This window comes from Chlorocebus sabaeus, chromosome 10 (genome assembly GCF_047675955.1).
Source record: "Chlorocebus sabaeus isolate Y175 chromosome 10, mChlSab1.0.hap1, whole genome shotgun sequence".
NCBI lineage: Eukaryota > Metazoa > Chordata > Mammalia > Primates > Cercopithecidae > Chlorocebus > Chlorocebus sabaeus.
The window spans coordinates 61,143,417-61,162,609 of NC_132913.1; the positions used below are offsets into that span (position 1 = coordinate 61,143,417).

General features: G+C 34.9%; 1 protein-coding gene across 1 annotated transcript in view; it reads right to left on the reverse strand.

Annotated features, from left to right (window-relative positions):
- Positions 1-5,000: 5,000 nt before the first annotated feature.
- The window catches only part of SP3 (Sp3 transcription factor), a 55,525-nt gene continuing 41,332 nt past the window's right edge, over positions 5,001-19,193 (reverse strand). The window contains exons 5-7 of the mRNA XM_007965390.3: positions 15,018-15,210; positions 9,520-9,716; positions 5,001-6,730 (exon numbers count right to left, since the gene is read on the reverse strand). Coding sequence (XP_007963581.2) covers positions 6,414-6,730; positions 9,520-9,716; positions 15,018-15,210 — 707 coding nt within the window. The 3' untranslated portion in view covers positions 5,001-6,413. The remainder of the gene's footprint in view (positions 6,731-9,519; positions 9,717-15,017; positions 15,211-19,193) is intronic.

A 19,193-nucleotide genomic window follows, 5' to 3' on the forward strand; every position in this document is an offset into this window, starting at 1 on the left:
TTACAAGGAGTAAACTTGAGAAAAATGCAATTAACATAATCAAGAATTTTTAAAGGATCAGGCTGTGAGTAGGACTAAGTAATTGGGTATACCATAATTAAAAGGCCCAAACTTATTCTGAGTCCAAATACACAATGAAAATATACACGATGTGGTGTGAGATAGAAACATAGGCTAATGCTGGCAGAAGGTCAGTATTCCACAAGACCAACCACAGATAAAGATACAGCCATCTGTTAAGAGGGTGTCCTGAAACTGTAGAGGGACTTCTAAGCCTTTTAATCAGTTTTCTTGGACACATTCTACCAGTGTTTCAAGGCCCACCCTTTCTGATTCATCCCAGCTCTATACTAAGTTCTGCCTCATCTAAATCTGACTCACTTGGCAGGCAATAAACGTGACGTTTTGTTGGTATTTCTCAGAATGGCGGTCTCCAACCTTTTCGGCACCAGGGACTAGTTTTGTGGAAGACAATTTTTTCATGGATGGGGGACAGGGGGCGGGGATGGTTGTAGAATGAAACTGCTCTATCTCAGATCATCAGGCATTAGATTCTCTTAAGGAGCGCACTATCTAGATCCCTCGCATGTGGGGTTCACAATGGGGTTCGCACTCCTATGAGAATCTAATATTGCGGCTGATCTGACAGGGGGCAAAGCTCAGGCAGGAACGCTCCCTTACCGCCTGCTGTATGGCCTGGTTCCTCACAGATCAGGGACCAGTACCTGTCTGTGGCCCAGGGGTTGGAGACCCTTTTCTATAGGATCAAGTCACCAACCCTAACTATGGTGTTTTATGAGAATATACTGTATCTCAGTTGTCTTAGTTGGCATTATTTGGTAGCAAGTAACACCCTACTGACTTGCTTAAGAAAAAACTAAGTTGGGGGGTCTCTCTGTAAGGTTTTAAGGCTATCTTGTGGATCCCCAGAAGGATGAAATGCAGACAGTGAAATGCAAGACACTGCAACAAACACTGTCAAATTATCAGGAATCAAGAAAGCCATTTTCTTTTTCTTCTCGGGTTGAATGTCATCTTTGCTTTCTCTGCCTCCCATATATGTTCCAGATGTGACCTTCCAAGACATCAGTTTTCCAATTCCAAATTCTCAGGAGAAATCATCTAATTGGCTCAACTTTTACCACATGTCCACTCCTTGTCTGATTTCTGAACAGCTCCTCATGGAAGGTGGCAGAAAGTAATGCTCAGAAAAGGGATGTAAGTTGGGCAGGTATCCTAAAAGGTCACTAAGCCAATACTTCCTATATTCTCTGTTGTCTATTAATCAGAGGCTTAGGCTTTTTTTGTGGGAGAAGGGTGGTGGGGAGAAATAACTGCATTTCTCTGATGGCCTTTCCCAACCTTAAAAACCACTTCAATACTAAATTTTATCTTTCAGTCAAAATGAACCTGAAGATTCTCTGGCTGGTTTTTAGAAATGTTCAAATACGATAGAATCTTACATAGGGGTATAATATCCTCAAGAAAACACACATCTATGTGCCTCACTCTTTTCTTCTTATTCCATCCTTTTCTGATAGGGCAGTCACTTCAGACACTTTATCCACTATCAATTTAGGTCTCAACTGTTGTTTTCACATTTTTGCATTATAAACAAGACTCCCCCTCGTTTTGGAAAAATTAATGCATGAACCATAGTCAAACAATGAAAATTCTAAAACACTTCACTACAGAAAAATGGAATCTCCAGAGTTAAGGGGGGAGGAGGGCATTAGAAGGTTACCATTTGAATCTCTACCATAAGTCAGGCACTATGCTAAATTGCTTATATTTTAATACAACAATTCTATGAAGAGGGAGTACTATTGTTAGCCTCTTCATGAATGATGAAAATCAGGTTTTAAGAAGGTGAGAAAACTATCAATATCACACATCTAGTATAGCTTAGCATAGATTTAGAAGAGTTAAAAGGTGAAAAATGGAGAAGGGCTGAAGGAGATAGGCCTTCTCAGGATATCATTCTTAACATCAAAAACTGTATCCTAAACATATTTAATACAATGAAGTGGCATGACTCGTTACATAACAATATACATGACAGCTTTTACAGTTTTAAAAATATATTCGTATCATCAAGACTTCATAACATCAAATAAAAGCAACAGGGGGGGGAAAAAAACTTTGTATACCCTTTAGACTCCAATTTTGTTGTGTGTATTAAACTCCGCACATTTGGCCAGGCGTGGTGGCTCACGCCTGTAATCCCAACACTTTGGGAGGCAGAGGTGGAAGGATCACTTGATCCCAGGAATTCAAGACCAGCCTAGGCAATATAGTGAGACCCCATCTCTAAAAAAAAAAAATTAAAATTAGTCGAGCATAGTGGTGCGCACCTGTGGTCCAAGCTACTTAAGAGGCCGTAAGTGGGGAGGATTGCTTGAGACCAGCAAGTGGAGTCTGCAGTAAGCCATGATTGCACCACTGCACTCCTACCTGGGTGACAGAGACAGACCCTGTCAAATATAAGGAAAAAACAAACAACAAACCCTGGACTTGAATGAATTTTTCTGCGGCGGTGTAGGATCCCAAAAAAACTAGGAATCACTCATAAAAAAAATAAATTCTTCTCTTTTGCAATTTGGCAGCCCCTCTTAAAATTTTATCCACTCTGTCCCTCGCAAAGTACCCCCATCACCCAACATACCACACTGTACCTTTGCAAACGCCATTTCTGCTGCTGAGTTTCCTAGACTTCATGCAGAATTCTCCCTCTTTTAGGTTTCTACAGTACTTTGCATCTGCCACTAATATATATTTACATCATATGCAAATCTGTCTGAACAAGGCAAAGGGTCAATGTATTTTTGTTTCAACACTAAATAAAATTGAGGTGATTTCACTAAAATATCAAATTTTGTACCCAAGATATCAATTAATTTGTTTCATGCTTATTGTCAGACAACAAAAGACTTAGTACTCATTCATGGCAGTAAGTTTTAAACATACTGTTTAGTGAAAAATAATTATTTTACAATGAAAACGATTGTTACCAGCTTCATATAATTAAAACTGAAAACCAAATTCTTTAACAGGTAGCATAACATGTCAGTTTATATATTTTAAAACCAAATGTTATTCCATAATCATTTATGCAACAACCCCAAATTTCAAATATTGAACACAATACAAATTTTTCAAAAAACAAAACTTTTGGATCTCGAGTAGGCAGTACTGGAATTTAAACTACAACCAAGAGCCTAAGGGGATGCTTGCTCTATTTTTAGTGATTGTAACACAGTAGTGTTTGACAGAACCACTTGAGCAGCTGTTTCAAAACACATATACACTCCATCCCCAGAGATGTTGATTTAGTAAGCTGAGGCGGCTACCAGGCCTATGGAATCTTTAAAATGCTCCCCAGCAATTTCTGATGAACAATACTGTTTCAGAACTATTTTCTATGAAATAGGTTTGACATGCTTTCAGCTTGTATGTTATGTGTATTTTTAAGTATCTTAAGCATTGCCACTATTTTGAAAGACCAAAGTTATTTACAGGGCATCCAACTTTCTGTGGTAGGTGTAGCTCCTTTAAAAGGTTATGTGCTTTTTGGTTGAGTCACTTTTCAATAATCAATCCTCAATCTATAGAAAATTAGATGCTCTTCAAGTGATTATTTTCTTAAATTAAAATTTGAGGTATACAGATAATCGAGTCCACTAAATGTTACAATAGGATTTGTACATAAATATATTCAATATGCACTAACTCTAGCCTTTACAAAAATAAAGCAATTAACACCTATTAGAGTATACCTACCCTGAGAAATATTATACTCATATACAATATTGATTTTATAACCAGAAAAAGTTGACATCAGAGCAAATCTTCAAATGTTGTTTCCAGAGTATATTCAACATTTTAAAATATAAAAATAGAAATATTTAAAATTATCTACACCGAGGTTACATAACTTTGGTAAAAGTTCCAAAGTTCACTAATATATTCCTAGTGGGCACTAAAAAAATCTAAAAATTTAAATAATTTTCAAGCCTACTTATTTTCTTCATTGCATTCATTCTCTATGAATTCATAACATATGCATGGACACCTATGGATTCAAAGTACACCATAAACTTACTGTAAAAATTCAGTATTACTTAAAACATCTCTACTATCACTCAAATGGTTTGACTTAATGGGCAGTTTGCTCAAATGAACCACCTGCTGCTCACTTCATTCTCTTCACATTAATCTTAATTTAAAAATTCTAAAAATTACCTAAAGGAGTTTAAAGATTCAAAATCTAATCCCTGTAACTTCAAAATAATTGTAAATTCTAGTGATTCATTTATATTATTCCAAGTAGAACTTCCTATTTTACATCACAAGCTTAAGTCTCACATTTAGAAAAACTGTCCATGTTTATGCGTATCTAGAGTTCTCCAATGCAATCAGCTATTACAGAGTCAGACTGGGCCTGGAAAACAGAAAATGGACATATTTACCCCCACTGTATACATGTGTTAATAAATTTGATTTTTATTTTAAAATATCTAGAATACACAATCACATTAATACTTTCTTCCTACTCTGCCTTTATCATGATCAAACACATGCGAATTCAAAACACAACTTTTTCAAGTAACTCCTGCCATGGTTACCAACGCTTGTCTTATCATTTTCAGGAGCTTAAACATAAATTTGGGTTTTCGATAAATCAAAATATTCTGCATTGCTTTAAAACGGGAAACAAAAACTTGCAAACTGGTACTGATAAAACTGATATGAATCAATGTGGACTAACACTAAGACTTTTTTTCAAAAATTGTATTTAATAAGCTCAATCTTATTTACTCTAGGTAAAAAATTAGTAAATGACCAGTGTCTCCATGTATCTCTTCTTCAAATAAACATGCCTGTTTACAATTCGGTGTCTAAAATCAATCATCTAAAAATAAAAAGCCAAGTTGAAGAAAAACCACCAACTCTTACCCCATACCACTGCAATATTTTTAATGCATAGGAATACAACAAACTCAAAAGAAAAAAAAATAGTGTTTTATTAACTACCACACTGTTATAATACACTTTAAACGTACAATAAGGTAGCCTTTAAATTTGAGGTGGTCTTAAGAATAACAAATGAACACAATTCCAAATTTCTGAAATAGGTGAACTGCTGCAGTTACAGGTATACATTTAAGAAAATTGTATAGCTCTTACAAGACCAGCAATGTAACTTTATTTTGTACATTTTTAAATTGAAAATATAAACAATAATTAAAAAATAAAAAGAAAATACAGCATAATAAAAAACATACGTTTCTCAATTAAATGTACTGGATACATATAAATTTTAAGGGAAGAAGCAAAAAAGGAAAATGATTGATATTTAAGTGCAGACTGACTACCTAGACAAAAAAAAAAAAGACTTAAAAAAATATCATAAAACCTCTAGTTTTTCTATGACTAATATCCATATGGTTGGAGTATCGTCACTATGGAAGTGATTTTGTTATGTTTGCATATGTTATACTTTACTGGTAATTTACATGATGGCTTTTAAGGCCCTGGGAGACATATGGTTTTTGGAAACAAGATTGGATAAAAATCACTGCTAAGACGCAATACACCTTATTTTTTTGGTCCTCCAATAGTCAAGAAAAGGGATAATTCACTATAACATTCTCTTACCACCCAAATGCCTCAACTTATACATTTTAAACTTTTTCAAACATTGGTTATATTGCCCAACTTCGTTATTGAAAGAATATTAACAAGACATTATTTTGGCAAATTAAATCTTAAACATGGCTTTTCAACAGGATTTAAAAGGTGACTATCCCTAGAGTTCCATGTTAAAATGTAGTTTTCAAAATCTTACAAGAGTAATGCTTAAAATATTGTACATAGTTAACCTAATTAAAATAATTAGCTTCAAAATGACAAATTGATAAGCTAAGTAAAGCCTACACTATGTAACATTTGCTTGGAAACTTGATTTGTCAGTTATGCATAATAAAAATTCCAGTCATCAAGAAAATTACAAAATTTTTTATCATAACATGATTTCTTTCACCCACCAGCTTTTTTATCTTACAATAGATAAATACCAACATGTTCTCATTTTTACACTAAACCACACAGGATTGATGCATTTGGTTAGACTACCATTCGCATTGTTAAATTCAATTTTCTCTTTATATAACTTGGTAAAATTTCATTTCTTCTAGATTCCAAAAGTACCTACAAAACCCATGCAATTTTACCATTTTTAATATACTATGGAATATCATACAAAGTAAGGCATTTCAGTGTCATGTATAACCAAGTTACTGTCAATCCAAAAATTTTTGCACATCAATAAAAAGATATCTAAGAACTTAGGAACAATATTCTTCTCACTACTGTATAAAAATAACCACAATGAATAAGTATTTGTGTAATATTTACTCCATTGTCTCATTTCCAGAAACTGTGACAAGCTGTAAAGGTATTTCAGTGTTGGTAAGGATATCTTGATTGCTGGTGGCGGAAGTATTAACAGTTCCTATCCCTGAAACAGAACCTTGTTGAATATTTGCAAGGATAAGCGTTGTTCCTCCTGCAGTAATCAAAGTATCATCTCGCGCAGCTTCCACAGATGCCAGCACTGTACTGCTAGAGTGAATACCTTTTTTATTCTGGTGTGTTTTAATATGTTTGGCAAGATGGTCACTTCTCATAAAGCGTTTTGAACATTCTGGACAAACAAATTTCTTCTCACCTGTTAGGAAAAAAATTAAGTTACTTGGTTTTAAAAATTCAACTTTAACAGCTCAATCATTTCCCCCAAAACATAAAGTCAGTCAATGCTGACTTTATGGTAAGTCATAAAGTAAGGATGGGAGCAGGGGTCTATTAAAACTGTATTCATTTTACAAGCTACCCCTGCCAGATTTCTCTTACAGAGTATTTCTCCTTAAAATAAATCATCTTTACTTTTTGATGAATAGCAAAATTCAAATAGGTATTATATAATAGATGGATATTCAAATAAAACTTTAATATCTCAACTATGCTGTTTTAAATACCTGTGTTAAGATGCCAGCTAAAAAAAAATCATCTATAACACATTTTAAAGTCTAAATAAAAGTATATTCTTTCACACTATAACTAAAATACTAACGTGCCATGTTCATGATACTAAACCTTCAACTCTTAAATATAATTAAAGCAACAGGGTATTTCTAGATTAAAGAAATGACACGATAAGCTTGAGATCCAAAAAGAGTAAGTAATCCGTAGAAAAAATGAATCTGGCTAGCTGATTTGATTTCAGCTACAACAATCAAGAACAAGGATAATTAACGTCAAGATGTTAAAGTTGATAAAACCCTGATGCCTAAATTTATTTCCCAGCATGAATAAGTTTAAATACAAAAGACAGACTGAACTTCTATTATGTTGAAGACCGACTCTGCAAGAGGATTACCAAAAAAGACAAAAGGCCAACCTAAAAGGAATTCAGAAAGAAATCAATAAAAATCAATAAATCTAGGAAATATTTTCTTAATTCTTTTCTTCAAAAATGTCTTACCCTGTATCTTTTGTTCTAGCACCTCTACTCTACATAGGTCTTTATCAGACCTCATGCTTGAACTATATTGCAGTCACATCCTAGTCTCTCTCCAGACATTATTTACCTTAAAGACCAAATTTTATTACATCAGAAAATTCAAGATTATATTAAGTGATATGGAAATGCAAAGGTAACTTGCAGATGATGTAACAGTTTAGATGCTCCACTGCCTAATTTACAAGGAACTTTAAAATGTGCCTCAATCCTACTTAATTGAAATGTTACGTGAAATCTCATCCTCATTCACCACTACAAAAAAAAAGGGGGGGTCTCTCACTTCTTCTATTAACATACCACCATTTTTCTAGGAAAGTATTTCCCAGTTTCTCTTGTAACATTAGTCCTGAGAGGTACTCCATGGCAAACGGCACAATGATCAAACAAGGTTAGGAAATGCTACACACATTACATCACTAATTTATAGATGCAAGCTGTCCATCTAGCATTTAAAGGTCTTAAGAGGTACTGCCTTGAAGGTACTTTAGCCCACTATTTCCTACACTTGTTTGATCACTGACCTTTTTCTCCCTTTTACATTATTCCTTTTTACAACCTGCTGATAAAATCCTACTGAGGAAAATTCTGTTACAGGGCCATCGTAAGGTCTATTATCCCATACTTTACTATCCCAAGCAATAATTACCTGTTTCTGAGCCTTTTCAACAGCAGACTGCAACGCAAAATCTTTTATCTACCTTTTTTTTTTTTTGGAGACAGGATCTCACTTTGTCACCCAGGCTGCAGTACAGTGGCATGACCATGGCTCACTGCAACCTCAGCCCCCTGGGCTCAAGCAATCCTCCCACCTCAGCCTCCTGAGTAGCTGGGACTACAGGCACACACCATCACGCCTGGCTATTTTTTGTCTTTTTAGGAGAGGCACAGTTTCACCATGTTGCCCAGGCTGGTCTCAAACTCCTGAGGCCCAAGGAATCTGCCTTCCTCGGCCTCCCAAAGTGCAGGGATTACAGGCATGGGCCAGCATGCCCAGCAGCCTTATCTACTTTGTCTGTTGCAGTTTCATATAGGTTAATCTCATCTCTCTACCTACCCAATGAGAGACAGGAACTAAAACAATTAGAGCATCTGTGTACTACTACAGACCTCATAGGTAATTTTATACAATACTGAAGGGCCAAAGTAGGAGATGTGAAGCAATGTCAGAGATAGTTTATTCGCTTAACCTAATAGGGAACTTGGATTGGAATCCAGATGACTTCAAAATCCATGTTGTTCTCCATTTCACCATGCTTCTTCCAAGCTCTCTAGGGATTGTAAATACATATTTTTCAATTCTCCAGTGTTGAGCATAGACTGACGAACACTTTAATCATTTACATGGTAGTAGGAGAAAACTATCTCTAAGTTAATACTGTTAGGTTTCAGTGTAGATCAGTCATAGGTCCATTTCATTTAACAACCACACAACACTATGTAAAAATAGTATGATGAGAGAAAGTCTTCACATCAACATTGCCTTGGTTGCTCCTCGGTGAAATACCTTTCCCTTACCTCCGAGATACTAAAAACAAAAGAAAAGGTGAAATGCCCAAATATATCAGAAGAAACAGAAATATTTTTTGTTACAGTGTTAAGGGGAAAGAAAAGAATAGGATAGATCAAGAGTAAAAGCTGATAATTAAAAATGTTAACAGAATAAAAATAGCATAAATGTGGCTTAAAGCATTCAATAATGTCAACAAAAGCTACCCAAAGTCTACTTAAATAAAACTTTATTTTAGAAGATAAGCCATACTGACTTGTTCTTTGGAATTTGTGTTATTAAGATGGTGTTCCTAAAGGTAAAAACTGGATGTAATTCATTGTATTTTAAAGATTCAATTCAGTAAGAAATGCTAATAAAAAAAAAAATGTCAAGGCAGTTATGTAGCCCTATAATTCATTTTTGTCTGTTAAAAGTAAATATTAGTAACCTGTATGTGTTCTTCTGTGCCTCTGTAATTCATCACTTCGAGTAAATCTTTTACCACAGTACATCCAGTTACAAACAAAAGGGCGTTCTCCAGAATGCCAACGCAGATGAGCTCTCAGATGTGAGGTCTTCCCATAGACTTTACCACATCCTGGTATGTGACAAATGTGTTGCTTCTTTTTCCCAAGATTGGTACCTCTAAAAAACACACACAGAATAATATATACCTTATATGAAAATATTCAAATGGACATTACCATTTATATCATATATCCCCATGTTGAATTTTAAATAGAAGACATTATCATTACGAAGTCAATCAGAAACCAAAACCATTTAAAATCAGTTTAAATGAAAATTTATGTATTTCAGGCACATACATTTTATATATTAACCTGACTCCAGAATTAATGTGATTGCTGTCCAAATGTAAATATGCTCAAGAATTATGTAATTAAAAGGACATCTCATATGTAAAGAATGTACAATAAAGCTATTTATTCTTCTATCAGAACCATTCACAAATTCTACGCATAAGTCTTATCCAATTAATTATATAGGAAACTAAATGTGGTCTGTATTCAAAAGTCATGGTGTCAGATAATCAAAAATATATTTAAACCAAAGAATGAATGCATAACTGATCACAGGTACAATTAAAAGATACAGGAAGCTTTAGCAGACTTTAACATGATTTAAGAGTATTTATTCATATTTGTGTGGCCACACCCTGAATATACACTGACTTGGAGAAAGCTTTTTTTAAAATCTAGCTAAAGCAATGGTCTGAACTCCCTTAGCATTAGATGAAATAAATATAAATCAAAATTAACTTTACATTTAAAATTCCCATATTAACCATGTAAAAGCCAAAATTAGACACGAGAGATAAAATACAGTTTTCTCCACATCACCAAATTTGACATTTATTACATTTCAGTATTTGATACCAAGAGCAGGGTTTAGAAGATATGAGATTAGATGGGTGAACAGAGGTATCTTAGCCTAAGCAAGAAGAAAACTTTTGATCCCAGAATTTGATAATCTGAATAGTATTAAACACTACAGAAAATGTTATTTCTCAACCTTTTAAAATAAATTTTAAAAAATTAGGCTAGTTACTGAATAAATTATTTTTTTAAAACATGACACTTTGGACAAAACAACTTTTATAAACTTTACAATGTTTCTGAGTTTTTTAAAAAAAAGTACATTTAGCCCCCTCCCCAACTCCCCTCCTCCCCCAGTCTCACAGTTTAGTCATATCCTGTAAAACTTTCTATAGCCTGTAAATCCTCCTGTATACAATACACCTATCGTTTTTCAAATTTACTGGAAAAATGCATATTTCCCCACATTTATATTTTAATGTACTCACACTCAGTAGCATGTGAAATTGCCATAGGACAAACAGTGCTAAACGGTGCAGTGCTGGCTGTTAGATGCCATAGGTGTTCTGAACAGGGAGACATCAATGTGGGCTCCAGTAGTTAGAGAAGGCTTCGTGGAGGAGGTGGGTAGGATTTAGATAGAAAGGAGGGAAGGCATTCCAGGCAGAGGAATAGCATAAGTAAAGACAAGGAGGAGTCATGCTGTTGTCTCAAGGGCAAGGATGTCATAATCTAACACAATTCTAGTTTCTGCTCCAGTCCACCCCCAATTTCTACAACTCTCTTCAAAGAGCTGAGTTGAGTGAAACAGGTTTTTCTGGCTCCCTTGCAATGCCAAAGTCTCATTAACCAAAGCCAATATTGATTCCATTTAATTTAGATTTTTAAATTTATTATTTAAAAAGCCCTAAGAAAAACAGCAATGTTTGTGGCTACTGGTGTACAAACCAATTTTACATATCGTGTTCACCATAGCAATTTCACAGAGAACCCAATTCAGTTCACTCGTGTACTCATGATTTCATGCCTCTCCTCTAAGCCTACCACTCAGGTCAATCAACGCGCTTTTACAAACTCAAAAGTGTATTTCACAAACCTAGCAAAATTTAGCATGGGAACACTAACAAAGCACAAGACTAACAAATTAACAGCAACAAATCTGGGTTCTCAAAGAAGCAAGAAGCTAGGGAAGGTATTTTTAACTGAATTATTAGGAGATAAGAAATATTATTTGAAAATGGGATAGGCATCTAAGAAAGAAAAAACATAGGGGCGGGGTTGCACACATATATAATTTAAGGAAAAAGCTCAACATCCAGGCCCAAAATTCTATTTAAAAAGAAAATTTGATTCAAGATAAGATATAGATATGGTAGATGTGGATTTACAGCATGTTATATGAAGGCTTGAAGGGAGAGAACTGAAGTGAATTTCTCAACAAACTTCAGGTAAGAAAAGACTTAAAGTTTTCTTCTTGATTAATATCCACACCACTAATGCCTATAATATAGGAAAAACTAATAATTTTACATTTCTATTCTTGAGTGTCTAAACTTGTTCCCAATAATTTAATAATGCTAAGATAGAGTGGAAGTTAAACTGTGGGTAGAGGGGTTAAGAAAAGTTAAGTAAATACACTCTCTTCTGCTCAGGGTGGGAAAAACAGGACATAAACTGAAATGCTGACAAAGAAAACAGATTGTGCACAATTTTAAAAATATGGACTGATGTTTAATCCATACAAAACCTATTTAACAATCATGCCTCTAGAACGTATTTTACTTACAATTATTTGTCTCTCACTAGGTTATCTCTCACTAGTTTCAACAGTCTCTGAAAGCTGGTTCCGCTCAATAAATACTTGCTAAATAATTACAATTTTTAAATATTTTATGTTTTACACCTTACTTTAAAAGGTAAACAAATAAATAAAATTTACTTCTCTAAGGATGAATAAAATTAGTTCTCCAAAATTGCCCATATTCTTTGAAAAAAAAAAAAGGTTGCAAAAAAAGACAAATATTATAAAAAAATTTTTTTACCTACTATCTGTATCACCTTGCAGAATACTTCAGAATAGTCTGAATTTACTACATATGTTATGCTTCTATTAATTAGGTACAACTGTCATTTATACAAGTGTATCTATCACACATATACTACTTGAATTTTGTTCAAATAAGCTCTAAGAAACAATATAGTTTCTTAGGAATCTCAATTTTTATTGCTTAGAATAAGTAAGCTATTGAAGAATGAAGTCACAAAAGTTCTAGAAAAAATATAAATGAACATTTTTATAACTCTCAATACAGAAAACTTGTAATAGCATGGTAACAAGGCATCTAATAAAGGAAAGGCTGATCAACTTAAAATTTTTGTGCTTTGCAAGCTGTAAGTGATGCAACTGTTTCTTTACTTGTGTAGTAACAATGCCTTCTGTAAACCACTGAAAAAGTTAAAGGCAATGTAAAACTGGGAAAAATATTTCCACATGACAGTTACATAAATTAACAGATTTACAAAAAAAAAAAAAAACAAAAATTCAAAAAATAAATTTTAAAATGGCAAAATAACATCCCCAAAAATGCTCAACCCTCACCAAGTAATTTAAAAATATACTAAATAAGACAATATTAAGGTATTTTTCATCTGTCAGACTTTCAAAGGTTAAAAATAATGTAAAATTCATTGTTGGCAAGGGTGTGGGAAACTAGATACTCTCACACACTGCTGGTTAGAGTACAAACTAGCCTTTCTAGCAGACAATTACCTTTAACCCAGCAATTTCACTTCTGCCAACTTATACAAATAAAATATTCAGACAAATGTGCAAAGACATACATGTAAGATTATAACAACAAATTCCCAACAAAAGACGTTAAATCACTCTACATCCATACAATAGAATACAACAGAATACTATACAGTCATAAAAACGATGCAGACTATACAGACGTGAAAATATGGTCACAAAAATTATCAAAACAAGAACAGACATATAAAACAGTGAGAAGAAGATGATTCTATTTTAAAATACATGTAACATCTTGAAGGACATATACAAACATGTTACTAGCTTATCTTGAAGTGGGGTGGGATTCTGGTGTTTTTAAATGTCCTATATTTCTGCACTTTTATGAGCATGTCTTAGTTTAATAAACATAAATTAAAACATTTTCATTTTAAAATAAAGAATAAATGAAACAAAGGCCAGGCCTCCATTAGATTTTTTGTGAATAATTTATCTTAAAAGTCCCTCTAAAATGAGTTTCAGAAAAGTTACTGCCTAGCTAGAATTCACAATTTTAACTGACCAAAATATGTCAAAAAACAAACTTTGAAACTAATTACAACAAACATCAATACCTAAGGATCCGATGTAGAAGGAGAGTCACTTGGGAGGCAGCATAGTTTAACGGTTAAGGCTCTGGGTAAAACTAGGTCCGAATCCCTGTTGTGTGTGCTCTTCAGAGTCATTCAACCTCTCTATGTCTCACTTCTAACACCATTGGGAATACGGTAAGCTCTCAATGTTACCAGTTGTTAGCAATTATTATTACTGCAAAGGGCTGGCCAATGTGCAACTCAAAGGCAGATAGAAAAGCTCTATTAGATCAAGTTTGTTAACTGTATTAAAAGTACATTTTATCTACTTAAACAGTGCATTTCTAAGAAAGGTATGTTAACTTTCACCATGACAAGGTATTTGGTTAAGTACGGCTTTAGAGTTCTATCCACTTTTGCTCTATATATTTCAAAGCTGCACAAAAAAGGGACCGTGACTGTTAAATCTTCTTGGTGGAAATTTAGTATTATTAACAAGAAATACATCTCTGTCTCATTTGGGGCTTTCACCTCAATCCCACCTCGTATGATATATTAACGTTGCTACCCAAGTTTTCTTTTTGTTAATACTTGCCTGATAAATCTTTTCCTATCCCTCATCTTCAATATTTCTGTGCCAATTATTTGAGGTGTTCCTTATAATCAACATCAGTCTGGATCTTTTTTTTTTTTTTTACATATGATCTGAGTCTCAATCTCTTAATTATTAAGCTTAGTACATCCACATTTAACATAATCTCTGATCATTTTGAGTTTACTCCAGTCATGTTATTCTGTCTTAACGTTTACCTTTAAAAAGACTGAATTGAAATACAATCTCATTTTTCAAAAAATTCAATCTATTAAGGCTTATTTTTCACTTCTACTGAAAATGGAAATACTTATGCTTATCAGCCACAGATGAACTTAATCTTTATGTAACTGCTATTCTCAACCTAAAAATCAATTTTTTATCTATATTTAAGGCAAATTCCATTGCTGGTGTGCAAACAGGCTAATTTCTGATTGGTGTGGGCCTGTTAAATGGCATCTGCTATACTGTTTTTGAAACAGCAAACTAATAATTTCAGTTTAAAAAACATTTAGAACTGAAAATCCAATGCCATATATTTTGTTCTCTAACTTCTGCCACACACATACACACACACCCAAAATGATCATGTAATGAATAATTTCTCATAATTAAATGACATAGCATGCAGTATTTCAAAAATCAGAATGATATTCGCACTCTTAAAAATATGTATGTTTCATGTATGCATACCTTCCACCACCTTCTTTACAGTTGGGACAGGTGCAAGCTACCCTCCGAAGTCTTTTTCCTTCTTGATGTTGTTGGTCCCCTTCTTCATCTACCACCTGTACTCTTAAGTGTGTTAGGTCATTGGTATTCAAGGTAGAATCACCACTGAGCTGCCACTCTTCAGGATCAGGTTCTTCTTCCTTGATCCTAATATCTACAGGAGAAAACAAAAATAAAAACAAAAAACAAATACAGATGAGAACCAAATGGCCCAAAAAAATAGCATGAAATTACATGTCCTCTCCCAATGTCACACCCTTGCATGCACTACTTCTCCTGCCTAGACTATTTTCTAGTTACTTTATTCTTCATCTAACTAACCTCTATCTATCCTTCAAGACTAGTTGGAGAGTAATCTCCTGTATAAATGCTTATAGTAGAATTAATTACATTAATTAGTTCATATGTCCCTTTAGATAATAATTGCTTCACTCAAAGTTCTCAGAAAATACAATCTCCCTAGATGAACAAATCTTCCTTAAGAAGGAACTTCCAAAATAGGTAATAATCGATCTGGAAAAACTTTGTCCTCTACTTTTCTATGCCTTCTATGTGCAAATAATACATAAAGAGATGTTACAAGATTAAGCTGATACAGATGAGACCACAAAGTGCTCACTAAAGACAATAAATTAATTGCCCAAAAAGTGTTATACCCAATTTCTAATCACTGCATTCATTCATACACATCTGGGTATACTTTCAAATTCTCACCATAAAATCAATTAATGTAGTAAGCCCTAAATAATTCTCCTTTGCATACCAACTTAATACAGATACCTTAAATATAAGTCATCAGTACCAGGCACATAAGTTTACATATTCCTTCGTATCTCAGTATAGATGACAGGAAAACACTTTTTTTTACTGTGCTGTATTAATGTCTTACATGGTAGCTAGTCATTCTTAGAAATCCACTATTTATCAGGCTCAGGAGAAACAAAAGTAATAATCCATCAAAATGACCCATAAAAGTAAGAAAAGGTACTCAACATTGTTAAATATCAGGGAAATAAAAATTTAATTCACAATGAGGTATCATTACCCACCCACAAAATGACTAGAAATTTTAAAACAGACCGTACAGACTGTTGGGAAAGAAGTGTAACAACTGAAACTCCCACAGTGATGGTAAGTATGTAGATCAGTACAACCACTTTGGAAAATCTTTCGTCTATATCTTCTAGAAGTGAAACTATGTATTCCCTACAGCTCAAACAATTTCCCCTAGGTACACACCCTACAGAAATGCATACACTTAACACCAAAATACAAGTATAAAACTTACACAACATCATTTGTAATCACCCTAAACTAGAAAAACTCATATATCCACGAGTATTGGAATGGAAAAATAAATCATATTTGTTCATACAATGGAACATATTAAAACAATGAACATTAACAACAACCTACATGCAACAGAAATGACTCTCAAAGTATTTCGAACAAAAGAAGCCCCCTGCACCCGGTATGTATTCCCTTTATACACAGGGAATGGGACCGTGTGTGATACTTACATAAAGAAATTTTCATTTATATAAGATTCATAACAACTGGCAATGATTCCAACCATATGACACGTTGGAAACGGCAAAACTATGGAGACAGTAAAAAAGATCAGCGGTTGCCAGGAATTAAAGGTCACGGAGAGATGAATAGGCACAGCACAGAGGTATTTTTATTCTAGAGTAGTGAAAATACTATGTATGATGTAATATAGGTGGACGCATGGCATACATTTGTTCAAACTTACAGAATGTATAAACACGAAGAGGGAACCCTAATGTAAAGTATGGACTTTGGGTGATAATACATCAAGCAAATTCATCAACTGTAACAAATGAACCACTCTGAATGATGGGGGATGTTGACATAGGGAAGGGTATGCATGTGCAGGGGCAGGGGGGTAAGGTGTATCTCTATACTTTCCTTTCAATTTTACTAAGCATCTAAACTGTTCTTTAAAAAATTATTTATTTTATTTTATTTTATTTTATTTTATTTTATTTTATTTTATTTGAGGCAGAGTCTTGCTCTGTCACCCAGGCTGGAGTGTGGTGGCATGACCTCAGCTCACTGCAACCTCTGCCTCCTGGGTTCAAGTGATTCTCCTGCCTCAGCCTCCCGAGTAACTGGGATTACAGGTGCCCGCCACCATGCCCGGCTAATTTTTGTATTTTTAGTAGAGACAGGGTTTCACCATGTTGGCCAGGCTGGTCTCGAACTCCTGACCTCAAGTGATCCACCCATCTCAGCCTCCCAAAGTGCCGGGATTACAGGCATGAGCCACCCAGCCCAGTCTAAAAAAACATTATTTAAATGTTAAGGGAGTGAGTGCTCCATGGTGATAGAAGAGTGGTGACTGCCTACATTTGAGGGAAATATGTGACTGAGTACAGGGAGATTTCTGGGTTGCTGGTAATATCATGTTTCTTGATTTGGGTGGTAGTTCTCCTATGTGTTCATTTTGTAAAATTTCATCAAGTTATATACATATGATCTGTATATTTTTTGAATGCACATTATGCTTCAATATAAAGATTATTCTAAATTAAATACTTTAACGTAATTTATAGGTGATTAGGAACTGTTAAAGACAGTTTTTTTGCTTTACCTCTAGTTCCCACATAGTTTACTAAACCTTCCCCCATTTTTACACAAATTAAAAAAAAAAAATTAAAATGAGAGTGTCCCACAAATTAAATTCATAATATGAAATTTAGAATTTTATTCATTCAACAACTATGTGTACGGCTACAATGTGCCAGTCACTGTTCTAGGTTCTAAGGATAAAGCAGTTAGCAAGTTACAAGTTCAAGCTGACTGGGTGTGTTGGCTCATGCCTGCAATACCAACCAGCACTTGGGGAGACTGAGGCGGGAGAAACGATTGAGCCTAGGAGTTCAAGACCAGCCTGAGCCAACAGAGAGAGGTCCCGTCACTATCCAAAATCAAAACAAAACAAAAAACAAAACAACAAAACAAAAGGCAAGGCAGACATGGTGGCACATGCCTTGTGGTTCCAGCTACTCAGGAGACTGAAGTAGTAGAATCACTTGAGCCCAGGAGGTCAGGTTGCAGTGAGCCATGATCACATCACTGCCCTCCAGCCTGGGCAACAAAGCAAGACCCTGAAATAGTTTAGATATTTGTCCCCACCCAAATCTTATGTTGAAATGTAATCCCCAATGGTGGAAGTGGAGCCTGGTGGGAGGTGACTGGATCAAGGGGGTGGATTTCTCATAAATGGTTTAGCACCACTGTCCTGGCACTGTTCTTGCAATAGTTAAGAGATTTGGTTAAGCATGTGGCACCTTCCCTCCTACTCTCTCTTTCTCTGTCTCTCACCTCCCCCTACTTCTACCATGTGACGTGCCCATTCCCCCTTTGCCTTCTGCTATGAGTAAAACCTTGAGGCCTTCCCAGAACCAGATGCCAGCACTATGCTTCTTGTACAACCTGCAGAATTTAGTCAATTAAACCTCTTATAAATTACCCAGTCCCAGATATTTCTTTATAGTAATACAGGAATGGTCTGACACAGTCTTAAAAAGAGATGATGGTGGCCTGAAGCTAGGGTATTGATGAGGAGGGGTAGAATTGGTCAGTCAGAAAATATGTTTAAAGTAGAGTCAAAGACATCTGCTAACAGATTGATAACAGGTTATCATGTGAGGAGCAAGAACAGAAAGAAGTTAAAAACACTCCCAAGGTTTTCGTTTTGTTTTAATCCTGAGCAACTAGAAAGATGGACTTGCCATTGACTGAGATAGGGTAAACTGAAGGTAGAAAAGACTGCAGGGGAGGGGTGCCAGTCAGGGGCCTATTTTGAAATATGAAAGTTCTGAATGCCTATTGAATATCCAAATGAAGGTGTTGATAAGGCAGTCAATGGGTTTGGAGTTCAGGTAGAAATATGGCCTGACAGTATCAGCATATATGTTAGGTATTGAGAGTCATCTGGAATATAATGTAGACAGGAGGAAACCCCGCGGCACTCCGAAATTAACAAGCAGAGATTAAAAAGAACCAGCAAAGGGGACTGAGAGTGGCCAGTGAGATATGAGGCAACTGGTGTCCGGAAGCCAAACTGAAGAAATCATTTCGAGAAGAACATAACTGTGTCAAATACTT